This window comes from Scomber japonicus, chromosome 15 (genome assembly GCF_027409825.1).
Source record: "Scomber japonicus isolate fScoJap1 chromosome 15, fScoJap1.pri, whole genome shotgun sequence".
Lineage (NCBI taxonomy): Eukaryota > Metazoa > Chordata > Actinopteri > Scombriformes > Scombridae > Scomber > Scomber japonicus.
The window spans coordinates 24,972,371-24,985,540 of NC_070592.1; the positions used below are offsets into that span (position 1 = coordinate 24,972,371).

General features: G+C 39.3%; 1 protein-coding gene across 1 annotated transcript in view; it reads right to left on the reverse strand.

Moving 5' to 3' along the window:
* Positions 1-2,305: 2,305 nt before the first annotated feature.
* Positions 2,306-13,170, reverse strand: part of col22a1 (collagen, type XXII, alpha 1) — a 52,147-nt gene continuing 41,282 nt past the window's right edge. Inside the window, exons 54-64 of the mRNA XM_053334536.1 lie at positions 10,018-10,071; positions 8,956-9,009; positions 8,698-8,751; positions 5,660-5,731; positions 5,535-5,570; positions 5,385-5,429; positions 4,211-4,390; positions 4,039-4,105; positions 3,734-3,916; positions 2,588-2,665; positions 2,306-2,499 (exon numbers count right to left, since the gene is read on the reverse strand). Of these exons, the coding sequence (XP_053190511.1) occupies positions 2,306-2,499; positions 2,588-2,665; positions 3,734-3,916; positions 4,039-4,105; positions 4,211-4,390; positions 5,385-5,429; positions 5,535-5,570; positions 5,660-5,731; positions 8,698-8,751; positions 8,956-9,009; positions 10,018-10,071 (1,017 nt within the window). The remainder of the gene's footprint in view (positions 2,500-2,587; positions 2,666-3,733; positions 3,917-4,038; positions 4,106-4,210; positions 4,391-5,384; positions 5,430-5,534; positions 5,571-5,659; positions 5,732-8,697; positions 8,752-8,955; positions 9,010-10,017; positions 10,072-13,170) is intronic.

A 13,170-nucleotide genomic window follows, 5' to 3' on the forward strand; every position in this document is an offset into this window, starting at 1 on the left:
AGGTATCTGGATAAGCTAACAAGCTAACCACTCAACCTTATGCCATTACTACAAATTATTGTAACATTTATCAATTCCATTTATATTTTAGTTGATATGATACCACTCTTTTCCTTCAGTGTATGCTAATAGTTAGCCAACTTTCTTTCAAAAATAACAGCAATGTAGTTTAAATTGATCCCATGTTACTTGGTAGATAATAATAGATAATAAGTTAGTATGGCTACAAGTGAGGATTCCAGGATAGTTGTAAATGTTACAATGTAGTGTACGTAATCATTTCAACCTCGAATTTGCCAGGAAGTAGCAATTTGCAAATTCCTACTTTTATAGATTAAAGAAAGGGTGTTTCATTGTTTATGAATTCAGGTTTTTATTTTCTAATATGAAAAATGTATTTCCTTTCTTTGACTCAACAAATTTAATTTCTTCTTCCTCAAAACAGGCAAGAACTACAGCTCAAACTGAAACCCTGAGTCTGCTTTACCAACATCTTCAAAACTAAGTGTCAGAGCCAACAACTTCACATTCTTAATGAATGACTTTCCATTAGGTAACCTGAGCTAAAGATGGTGGGTGTGACTGGCACCATCCAGTGACAATCTCTGACCTGTAGGCCATGTCTTGGCAAGCTCACATAAGATCTTTATATTTTGTTCATGGTGAACCTGAATCCTCTGGTGACACCACTTCTTGAAAATTACTCCCCGACCTGCCTGTTGCTTTTGTGTGTATTGATGCATTTCTTCAATTTTTGAAAGTATGACAAATGTGATACCTTTGCCGAGGCTATTTAATAGGTTCTAGATGACCAGCACATCTGAGGATGGGGGGGAAGCGTAATTGGTCCATGAGGGACATAAGGCAAACATCTTTCAAATGGTTAACACAATGGTCTGGTCATCAGGATGCAGGGAAGCAACTCTCCAATTTAAGGTTCCAGGGGACAAATAAGAAAAGCGATGTCTTTTCAGAGCAGGGCTGAGCTGGCCGGGGCCTGCCGCAGCGTAGGCACTTAATAAGCTTCACCGCACAGAAAGGAAGTGACACATTTAGAGAGAGCAGTGTGAAAAAAGCAGCTTTTCAAGAAAGGTGAACAAAGGCTGCAATTATACCACCTCCTCAAAGCTGTTTACTGCTCCAGTCTATGCATACCTCAAAGAGGGAATGACCAAGGCCACTTCATTAAACATAAAAGTACAAATCTAACAGTGACATTTCTATCTGTCTCCATTTGGACTTGAGTTTAATAAGAATCTTGTGGGTGAGCTTGGAACAAATTATTGTTGAATCAAGGCATATGAATTATGCATATATGCCATGTATTCCTATTATGGACAGATAAGCATGCAAAATTCGATACCCACCTTTAAATGATACATATTCATGGCGTGGGCAGTGTTTTGCAATGAATAGACCGAATTAAAGGGTGAAATATTTCCAATCTCTTCCACAGCTAGCGTTTTTAGGGGGGATTTGTCTAAAATTAATTTTATTTTTCTGCTTGTTTTAGGGTGCCAATAAGGCTGCATTGAAACAAAGCTACCAGCATAGAGGCAAGAAGTGTGTAAATGTGGTCATTCATCACTCCCTACACTAACTCTATAACACCTCATACACTAAATCACTATTAGTATTAGAGATTGTGCCTCACACTGTCTTCCCCCTTCCCATGAATCCCATCAATGACAACAAAACAGATAATTCCCTTGACTAAGTAATTAAACCAATAGACATAGAAATAGAAAAATTCCCAGTAACAGATCAATTTAGTGAGCAGTTAGTGACACTGTGCTAAATCTATTGTTTGATGTAGTACAGTGTGGGCTGTGAAAGGGAATTGATGCAAAATGGTGTTAGGCAAGAAGAAGAAAAAGACCGTGGTGCTGACATATTCCTGCAAGAACCGTCTGGCTGAACTTCTGAGATAATTACTGATGAAACGATACAGTATCAGACTCCCAAATCTTCACTCCCGATGAGGGGGGGTTAAGAGGAGGGAATAGCATCATCCTTGTTATCTCCCTATATGTTTTACAGGAAGCATGCATGTCAGGGGGAAAAAAGTGTTTAGCTGCCCTCTTTACCCCATATTAGAGCTGAAAAAGTCCCCGCTGTTCAATCCCCATCCATCCCAAGATTCATACCAAAAACAAACAGAACAAAGAATCTGACCGGCAGCACATATTGCTTCAGCCCTCCACGCTGAGGTTATCTTGAAAAAGAAAAGTTCTTGATTCAGACTGACACGACCAAGTTCATAAATACAGCTGGACTTCAAGCTCTTTGTGTCTCTTTTGTTTTTTTAAGTCCCCTTGACGTTTTTGGTATGGGGTCTGTGTGCGAGGCTGGCGTAGTAGGCACACTGTGAGGGGTCACATTGGCCAGGAGGTCCTGATGGGCCAGGTTGACCATGGGGACCGGGGTTTCCTGGCTCTCCCTGGACTCCGGCTTGTCCTGGGCTTCCATCTTTACCATAACCAGGCAGACCGGCTGGACCTGTAGCAGACAGAGGAGTAAGTTACAGACCTACTCAGAACTGCTCAGACCTAATAAAATGAATGAATACAGTTAAGAGACTGCTTACCTATTGGACCAGAAGGACCTTGCTCTCCTCTTTCACCTACACCAGTTTCTCCCTTTTCTCCCCTTTCTCCCTTATCACCTGGAAGCAACAGGTAAAAAAAAAACAGGTCACCATGATATTCAGTCATATTTAGTCATCATTGCCAACCTGAACTTGGACAGGAAACATCAGGCGTGTCCTTGTGTGTGTCAGAACTTTTGGAGTAGCACTCATTTGCTACATACTGCTTTTCCCCTTATTTTAGGACTAAAACTTAAAGGGACATTTTCAAGAAGTTGAAGTCAATTTACTAGCCCCTGGAAGTGCAACATAGTTTGTGAAACTAACCTTAACCCTGTAATAATATCTTCAGTGGGTCCAGAGGGGCTCTCTCTAGTCTGAGACAATCAATCGAGTGATATGACTTGAGTATCTCAGCATGGGCTCAGAGGCTACAAATGTTTAACAGGAAGCCTGTATTGCAAACTGGGGAACTGTTAAGATCTAGTGCCTTTGGAGCTTGACCTCTACTAGTGAGGATACTGCAGCTCCTGCTACATCAATTTGGGCCATTACTCTTTCAATTTGTCTTTCTAACACTCAACTTTTTGGAAGTGCAATAGTAACTCAATTGGAAACTTGCTTCTTCTTTTTACAGACACGAAATATGGAGTAAGAGTGTAGACAGAGGGTACCTCATGTCATTGCATACTGTATATCCTAACAACTAGGCCACCAAATGCCCTTTGAATACTTATTAACATTCCAGATGTGCCCTATGGTGCCATCTATTGATTATGAGAAGCTATGACCTGAAATGGACTGATTTGATACTTTTTTTGGCTACCAATATGTCAACATACATCTTAAACATCCCTGAGATGTATTTTAACAATACTACTGACAATACTGACAATACTTTTCAGTTTCCAATTTAAATTTCATAACTAATTGTTTCTTTGATGAGCAGTATTCCATCTACAGTACGTCCTCTCTGCTTTCTGATGTAGATGATCCCAGGTCAGCTTTAACTCCTGCTGAATCATATATTTCACTAATACCACAGAAAATGATATCAGTAATGTGATATGACAGTTCTGTGCTAGTTTTGTGATTAATAGTGAAAGAAACACACATACACACACATCCAATAAGACTTTGTCCTACCTTTAGGACCCATTGGACCCCTTTGTCCTTCTCCTCCATTCTGTCCAGGCATACCAGGCTCTCCAGGGGGGCCAGCTCTTCCAGGACTGCCGTCCTTACCTGACGGGCCAGGAGGTCCTGGGCGACCTGCTGTACTCTTCACATGGGCTGGCTGCATCTGAGCAACGAGGTAAGCCAGTTTGGCTGCACACAGAAAGAAAAACAGCTGTTAGTCTAAATAAAATTTAGATTACGTAAATCAAATAAAGCAAACGTCTGAGTGAGCTCTATAGGAAAGATGACACCCCAAATAATCACTGCCTCACCATCCAGTTGTTTAGAGAGCTCCTCCTGGATGAGCCGTCTCATCTGCTCCAGTGATACTGACTCTCCCTGAAACAACAGAGATGTTTATGACGGACTCAAATATTTAAACCTAATTAAAATCCTCTGTGCAGATTGCTGCAGCAAAATCAAACTATGTTTCATGTGACTCACCCGTGGACCTGGGATACCAGGATTTCCAATTTGTCCTTGTGGCCCAGGAGATCCTATTTCTCCTGGTGGTCCTGACATGCCCATCATCCCTGTGTGGCCCTTTCTGCCTGGAGGTCCGGGGTTTCCAGGCATACCTGGATCTCCTGAATGTCCTTTATCTCCCTTTATACCTGTGTCACCCTGGATTCAGTGGAAGTATTTGTACAATTTTAAGCTTGAATGGGTTATTGAACACTGAGGAGAGCTATAAGAGAAGTTGAGTGTTCCCTAAGTACTGGATGTACAAGGGGTAGAATACAATGCTACTGTCTGTTTGTATCAGTATCAGAGCTCAGCTTAATTATTTCCTTATCAATTTTTGCATCTCTGATAATAAGATGAACTACCATGACCTTTCAGTGGTTCTGTATATTTGAATTCCACCTTCAAATAAAGTCAGTCTAAATTGAGTTTCAATTCAAACTGTGTAAGAGTTAATAGAGTTGTGATTAACAGTAGATTTTTGTTACATGACTCACAGTTTGAGTACTTCTACACATTGGATCGTCATTAAATTATTTTGGTTCATAATTAAAAACAATCTTTCTTGACAAAAAGCAGAACGTACAAGGCTGTGTACATAAAAAGCTAAGGAAAGTAAGCAACACCCAATCAGCTAAGCTAAAGATGAGAATGTTTAGAAAACAGACTTTACAATCTACAGTGTAAATCAGCTCACTTTATACCTCTCAATCACATGTGAGTGGATTCATAGAATTTGGTGTCCCATTTTTTGGCTCTCTATGAAATGGAATATTAAGGATACAGTTTAAAAACGTTTCTCAAATGGAAGTACAGACAGGCGAAAAACACTTCTGGGACCCACTCTGCAACTCTGTGGTCCAGGTGGAAATAAATAATTAAAATGTAACGTGAGGTTTTAACTGAGAGAAAATACAAGTCAGAATTGAATGGGGTAAACTGGAGGTAATGTGTCTAATGGGAGAAGGCCCACATGAATGTAAAGTTGATTTGTGTCTTAAAGAAATGGAAAAGCTATTGACACAAATCTGAAAATCTATTTTCAGACTGGGACACATATTCATAGAAAAATTCTGATGCTGTTTGTTCTGAGTGCAGTATCAGTTCATATCTAAATAATGTGTTTGTATTTGTTTCCATCCCTAATACTCACCTTGTCTCCTTTGTTGCCACGATCACCAAGTCTGCCTGGCATCCCCTGCAAAACACCACAGACAGTGGATGTGAACAAGAAGTCCACTTACAGTATACAGCATGTACATTTGATCATTTTATTAAATCAGTCATCAACGATCTTGCTTACCTGTTTTCCTTCTGGGCCAATCGGACCAGGTGGACCCTGGAAATCAAGGCAAAAGTTGATATTACCAACAGCAGTTCATAGGTGTGATCTGCAATTAATATTTTAATTAAAACACAAGCACTTACCGCAGGGCCTTTCGGTCCACTAAAGCCTGGTAATCCTGGGTTGCCGGGTTCTCCCTTGGCTCCGCTAAGACCCTGTACGATGGCAGAAACATGGCTGTACATCACATGGGACACACGTGGCATACTGTACTTCTAAAAGCTCTACTCAATATTGAGGATTCAGTAAGATTAACATCTAGTTCTTATCGACATGCATCACTGCCCTGGATAAAAATCTCATGAAGCAATCTTGCGGTGGGACATGCCAGCTCGAGTGGATTAAAATTCATATTTACAAGGGACACGCAGGCCTGAAGACAAGCTCGTTTCGGCAGCCTCAGTGAGCAAGGATTGCCTGATGTTTGTAGAAATTACAAACCATTTCACTACATCTGTTTTAATCTTTTCAAAAAAATTGTCTGACTTATATTCTGAAAATAGATACACCTTCTCTATCTTCTGCACCTGCTTCCACTCACCACAACCTCCTTTCTTTGCGTGGTAAATTTAACCATCTGATAGCATTTTTTGGCAATATCTGATTATCTCTACATAGCTTTACCCGCCACTGAAATCACTTTCTATCTCCTCTTCTAACCTTTCTACATATGGTTCCTGCCCTCCTCCCTCCTGCAGGCTATTTCTGATGATCTGCTCCTCCTGCTGACTGTTATCATCATCTCCTCTCTGATAGCTGGCTGCACACTGCTTGCCCTCGAGTTAGCAACAAACCCCCCAGGAAACCATCCCTCTGCCAAAAGCACCAGTGTTAAGCTGGTTTCTTTCAAAAATACTTTCACATTCTTGCCACTTGCAGTAGTTATATTTGGTGGTATGGCTCTGTTCTGGGTGCAGTGGCAAAGAAAACAGAGTAGGCAACAAATGACAATGGAAATGACATGTTTAGTCAGATACAGCATGTAAGGAGGAGCTGGGGTGGAGGTGGGTTGCAGAGGAAGCAAGCAAATGTAGACATACTGAAGGAGCTTTAAATAAGGAGCCCTGTATGAGATTTGCCAATTGAATGCATAGAAGGTCATCAGCTAAGCCATCAGCTGATGTGGTCTGGCTTTGAGATCAGCTGCTATGAGCTGATGTAGCTGGATTTGTGACTTGGTGGCCTGCCTGAATTAACACGATGATCAATATCTCCATTATGAAATTACCCACTGCATTTTACTCTCCATACATATTACATCTGTCATGGTGTCTCTCTGCGTAGTCTCACTCACCTTACTCTTCCACCTCCAGGCCTCAGTCCCAGTGTCACCCTAATCACTGAACCCTCACACACTTTAATTAACATCATCTGTGTGCTCAGCGAAATTGTGCCAACCCGCAGAGTGCAGAGGCTTCAAAGACTTTATGAGGACTGGGTCGGTACTTTGAAATGACATGCTACCTGGGCAGGGGGCTTTTTTTGGTCATAAGTGCAAGTCTCATACTTTGTAAGTGGCTTAAATAAGATAACAGGATCATGCTGAATGGAATAAAAAATTAGACACAGTACTTGAGTGCTAGAACACTATGAATTGTACGGTAGGCAATTCCCTCAAGTAAAAACCAGCATTGTAGGCTTAAAGAAAATGTGAATGACCGTGTAGACTCATTGGGAGAACATTTCAACACCTCAAAGCCTGTGATGGAGGACACTAAGACCAGCATATGCCAATTCTGAATATACTATTTAATATTTCCTCAATTGCTGACTAACATTTTTGAATAACTCTTTTAGTGTAATCCTCCTGTGACTGCCCAGTTATCTCCCTATCTTTTGCTTGACCCTACTAACCCTAACCCTAACCCTTTTCCTCTGGTGTAACATACTCAGATTGTGCAACTGTGTGATACTTTGGCTAATTACATTATTATAATGAAAAAGAAACTAAAGATATTATACATATCGAAATTAGGCCTCTCTTTCCTCTTGAGAAACACAATGTGTCATCACAGGGAGAGAGCTCTGAGATAACTGAACAAATAAAGCAGAATGTTTGAACCAAATCTTGAATGTTCAGTCACTGGTATACTTTAAATGTCGATGTGAGGCATTTTGAGAATCGCTTATTAGCTATTTAGAGTTGCACTTACAATCCAAAACTGCCCTTTGAATTGTGTTGGTACTTAACAGACCAACACAACAACTTAACAGACATTTTGCAGATAAATTTTCAACATACCAAAAAATGTGAATCAAAATGTTAAACCATACTGGAATTTCACTTCAATTTACAAAACAGCAGTCAGTTTACTACTTTTAAGCCATTCTCAGCTTCTCAAGGCAATGCTTCACAGTGAAGGTGTCTTTCTCTTTATTTTAAAAGAAAGGTATTAACGGTCATTGCCATAGTTGGTTTGGGTGATAAGATCTTGATTGGTATATGGAAACATTTACCTTAAAACCCACAACTGCTGTTTTTTTCTACAAATCCTCCCTTGTCCCTAAATCAAGGACAACTTTAACAAGTCTGAGACTTTGTCCCTGATACATTCTCCCAAACATGAATCAAACAATTTTGTCACCAGGGACACTGGATAGATGTTTGTCTATATGAAACCCAAAACTTCTGCATGGTGTACAAACCTGCTGAGGGAATTACAGACCTGTCTCCCACACTGTTATCTGTGTTGTGATATTACTTGGCAATATATTTCTCCCTCCAACAGCAACCTGGTCAACTCCTTTGCATCTCAGCTCACCCAAAGGATAGCGATGTTCCTCCCCAGTCAGAACAACAGTTACTTCAATCAGTATCTTCAATCATAGCCTGACAGTTCATCTCTCTAAGAAACCCTTCACATCCTCCTCTCAGGTTCTGTTACATCCCCAGTACAGAAACTGCTCGCTCCACCTGTTCCAACACCATTCCCTCATTTTTCTCACCACTTATTTATTCTGTCACCTAAGCATGATCTTTATATGAAACAGTAAACATAATTTGCATTTTTCATCACGATAACATGTTTTTTTTCACTGTTAATCATCCAGGATTCAAAAACTTAGACAGAGAGAAAACTGAATTTGAAGATTATATACTGTAAAGTAGAATCAGACTCACTGGAGTTCCAGGGAGACCTGATTTTCCTGATGGTCCTGGTTCACCTGGCTTGCCCTGTGAAACAAAAGAGAGAGAGAAAAAAGAGAAAGACAGAGAGATGTCCCCCATACACAGAATGAGAAAATTGATGGGCAAGTACAGCAAGAGAAATGACTTCAGTGCCAGTTTATGTCCATGTCTATCTATCTGCTTGACACTGTGCTGTGTCTGTCTTCTGTTTGCATCAGACAGCCCTGCCAGTGGTTGAAAATGACTCACCGTATCTCCTCTCGGGCCCATAACTCCCTCAGGTCCGGGAGGTCCCTTAGATCCCTGCAATAACACAACAGCAGACCATTTTATTGTATATTTTACATTTCGGAAAGACTGAGACTTCATCATATAGGACATACAGAAAAAAGTAAGGCTTTTTTAAATCTTTATTGAAATGCAGCCTCTAGTGTCTGATGCTCTGCATTGCTTTGCATTGAAATACCCTTTTTTGTGTGAGTGGGAGGAATAACTATTCTTACTTTAGGTAGACTTATGCTGTGAGAACATGTCTCCAGGCCTCACAGTCAGGGGATGAGTTAGGTAAAAGGGTTTTTGGCAAAGTGCTACATCCTGCTACTAGACAAATTGAGGAATAAAAGTGCTGCAGCCTTTAAATGTGTACGTAAAAGGGATCTGAATTTGTCATTTGATGAAAATGAATGGGACAAAACTTTCACTAAGCCAAAAGAAATACGACTCCTATGGTTTGAAAGTTTAAACAGCTATTACTGGACTTCCTGTGTTATATGGACATGATTTAATATTCTTTGCTCTAAACTCTTGTTTTTAATCAAATTTAAACATTATCTGCATCCCTTCAATCAATGCAGGACTACTTCCAGGCAGCAGTAATGATTATTTTTAGGGACTCGAAGGTGCCAGAAGCTATTCTTTTTCAGAGCTGGGTGACAGAGCAAGTAAGGGATGCTGCATATGGCAGAAAGTCCTATAAGGTTTTAACAGTCCAGACAAATATTTGCAGTGCGAGCATGTATATTGCTTTTAAGATAAAGCCACGGTAGAGGCGTATTGATTTGTTTTTTTCTCATGTGGCTTTTATACTGTTGAAGATATCCCTCTGTATTGTGTACTTTTTTTTTTTTTTTTTGATAAAGCCGTTATTGCACCCTTTTTTCTGTGTGTGAAATATCGTCTGGGAGAGGATTGCAAAGGGTGAAATACTAAGTCGTATTTTTTCCTCAGATTGTCATAATTTTTATGTGAATGCATGCAGGAAAATAAACATTGCAAGTCATGAAAAGACACAGTCAATATGATTGAACATACCTCCTTTCCAGGTTTGCCGTCACGCCCCGGTAAGCCGGACTTTCCATCTTCTCCCTGTTTGGCACATGAGACAAAATATACCAAATAAGAGAAACTTCAAGGCAACTCATTTAAGGCGAGGTGTACTTGACCCTCAGGTGAAAATTGTCTTGGATCAGAGAGACGATGCTGCATAATAATAGTGAATAACTTGATTCAGATTGACCCGTTATATCACATTACATTTATATTGTACAGTTACGACAAGGCCAAGTTCAGCTAGGAAATTACATACTTTACTGCTCAGTTAAGGCATATTAATGTGATACTATGTGATACATGTTTTTGGCTAAAATTTAATTACATTTTTAAAATGGATCTGATAGCAGAAGATTTTAGTGTGCCAGTGTTATTGAAAATTGGTATGGGGTCCATTGTCTACCCTTTTTTTGGTATTAACACAGGGGGACACTCAAAAGTGACATCTTTCAATCCAACACATAGCGTAGTAGCTTTAAAGTTATGTTTACGTTCCTGACACACATAAAAGCTACAATCTTGAATGTACTTCATATTAGTTAAATTTTATGTTGCTTCAGTTATGACATTCTAGTAAAACAACGTTAGAGAGTTTAGTGTTTTTTGAACAGTGTAGTAGTGTTAGTTAGCTAACTTTTGTTTTTAGAATTAACTTGGCAGTTAACATGTTTAAACTGCTGTTATGGGAATTTATACGTTCTTCCTTCAGCAGTACTCATTATATACTGTAGGTGATTAACATAACCTGCACTGGTGTATAGTTTTGTGAAAGTTAGCTGCAGCTACTGTAGGTAAGCTGACATAGAAGTCAATTTCTTTAGCTAATCTTTGTTGCTTCAATTATGACATTCTAGTAACTACTGCTGCAGCTAACAGAAAATAACAGAGAATAGGCCTATAGTCTGTTTTTTGAACAGTGTATTAGTGTTAGTTAGCTAACTCTATTTAGCATTAGCTTGGCAGTTAACATATTTAAGCTGCCGTTATAGGAATTTATGGTTCCTTCAGCAGTACTCAATACTGTAGGTGGTTAACATTACCTACACTAGTGTATTATTTTTATGAAAGTTAGCTGCAACTAGGTAAGCTGACATAGTGCTCAATTTAATAAGCTAATGTTTTCAGGTAATCTAGCTAGTCACTCACCACATTCAAGATTTCCAGTTATTATCATGAAAGCATTAGGGGAAATTGTGGTAAGGAAATATTAGGTTTTAAAAACTTAAACTTATTGAAAGTAAAAAAAACATAAATATTTCCCTTTAATACCAACTAACTGGAGGTTAAGGGAAAAGTAGGCTACAACACTATATTTATTTTTACATTCCGTTTTAATTATTCAACTAACTCTATAATATACAGTATCAGCTATAGTTTTGCCAGTTAACCTTCACTCCCTTTTGCTGCTTTTGGGGCTCCATAAACTTCAAAAAGCTCACAACAAACTGTTGAGGGTTGAAGGGATGAAGAATGCACATTAGCCCAAACCATTTAAAGAGATGAATTGCCTCCTGTCGAAGGTATAGAGTGCAACAGTTAAAACTTATGGTCTATAAGATTTTACAAGGTTTATGTCCAAGGTTTATGTATTTTATCGGGTATTTCAGTTTGTTCGGGACTCATGGTCTGAATACAAGGGCAAGTGTATTTAACCTGAAACAACCCAATCTAAAATGCAAAGTAAGGAGTACATCTCTCTCCGGGGTGGGGTGGTTAAATCTGCCCAAATAAAAACATGGATGCTGAGTAAGTTAGCATAGTGAAAGATGTTTTTCAGGACTGCTGTCTTGTGTTATTTTTACTATTTTTCATGATTTTATCATTTTTGATGTTTTTATTAGGAGTAGAGGTACAAAAATGAGATATAAGCATATACATGTAATTCCTTTTTCCTTCAGGACCACAATGGAAATAAGTCATATGGCTTTATTGCAATATCCTGATCAATGTAGTATAGTAGGCCTATACACATTCTGTGTAATGTATTTTAATTAATTAAATAAAGTAAATCAATAATAGCAAAGTGCTGTATTGTCCCCAGAACAGATGAAGGCAGCTGTTCAGCTCAAGAACCACAAACCTGAATTATCATCCATATCTATATGAGACTACCCAGAAGCAATGAAGCATTGTGCCAAATCTGTACCTCTTACTGTATACATCAACTTTCAATTTCCTGACTAATAGTGAAGATCATTTCTGTACCACTGACATTATTTGACAGTAATTATAGGCAGTTGAGGGTAATTCTCAATGTGTCTATGAAAACACCTTACAGTTCCTCTAATAAGTTGTCTGCTGTCGGTGTGCCAATGCAGGCTGCAGGGCTGAGAGGCTGCCTGCCTCGGTATGGCTCAGTCAGAGCTGTCTGTAATGAGCCATGCTATTGGTCACGGCACTGTGGCAGAAACCTTTCCTGCGGGTGTGTAGTGTATGAGAGACAAAGCAGCAGGTGCAGTGGTTCTCTCAGAGTAGGTGTGTGGAAAAGATGCAAGCGTCAGACATATCTTGACATCGCAGTGCAGCATGCCAAATACTGACTGTGGCTGTGTGCAATTTCCTGAACTCCTGCAGTGAATTTTCCATTTGTGGCTTTAAAACAGTCAGGGTTACCTTTCTAAAGACCCAATCTAATATTTTCAGTGTTTTCACAGGTGTTATACTTAAAAAAACTGAAGATGCAACAGTTTTTAAATCCAAGAATGTATTTAAATGCCCTTCCATATTTGTCATTTTACAGTTTGAGATGGGCAGGTATGATTTGTGTTGATCACAGTCACATGCTATTTTAAAATGTCATGAAGGAAATATGACTGCACTGGACCTGTTGAGACACTAAGTTTGGTTTGTGTAACTGTTCCAGCATGCAGTGCTGTTGACTTGCTGTCAGGGGAAACTGCACACTTCATCAAAACAGAGTAAAAACACTGTCAACACATACACAGCTGCACCAAGGTGGATTTTCAGCTTTTTTATTCATTAATTTTTCAGGTTTGAAATATTAAATTGAGCACTGCTGTCACAAAGTGAGGAAGATGTCACTGCGTGGCCTTGCCAAAAAAGTCATGATAAATGTTGTTGCTTCTTGTCCTTCAAAATCCTAATTATGTATCCTTTTGAATTATTCTTGGCATC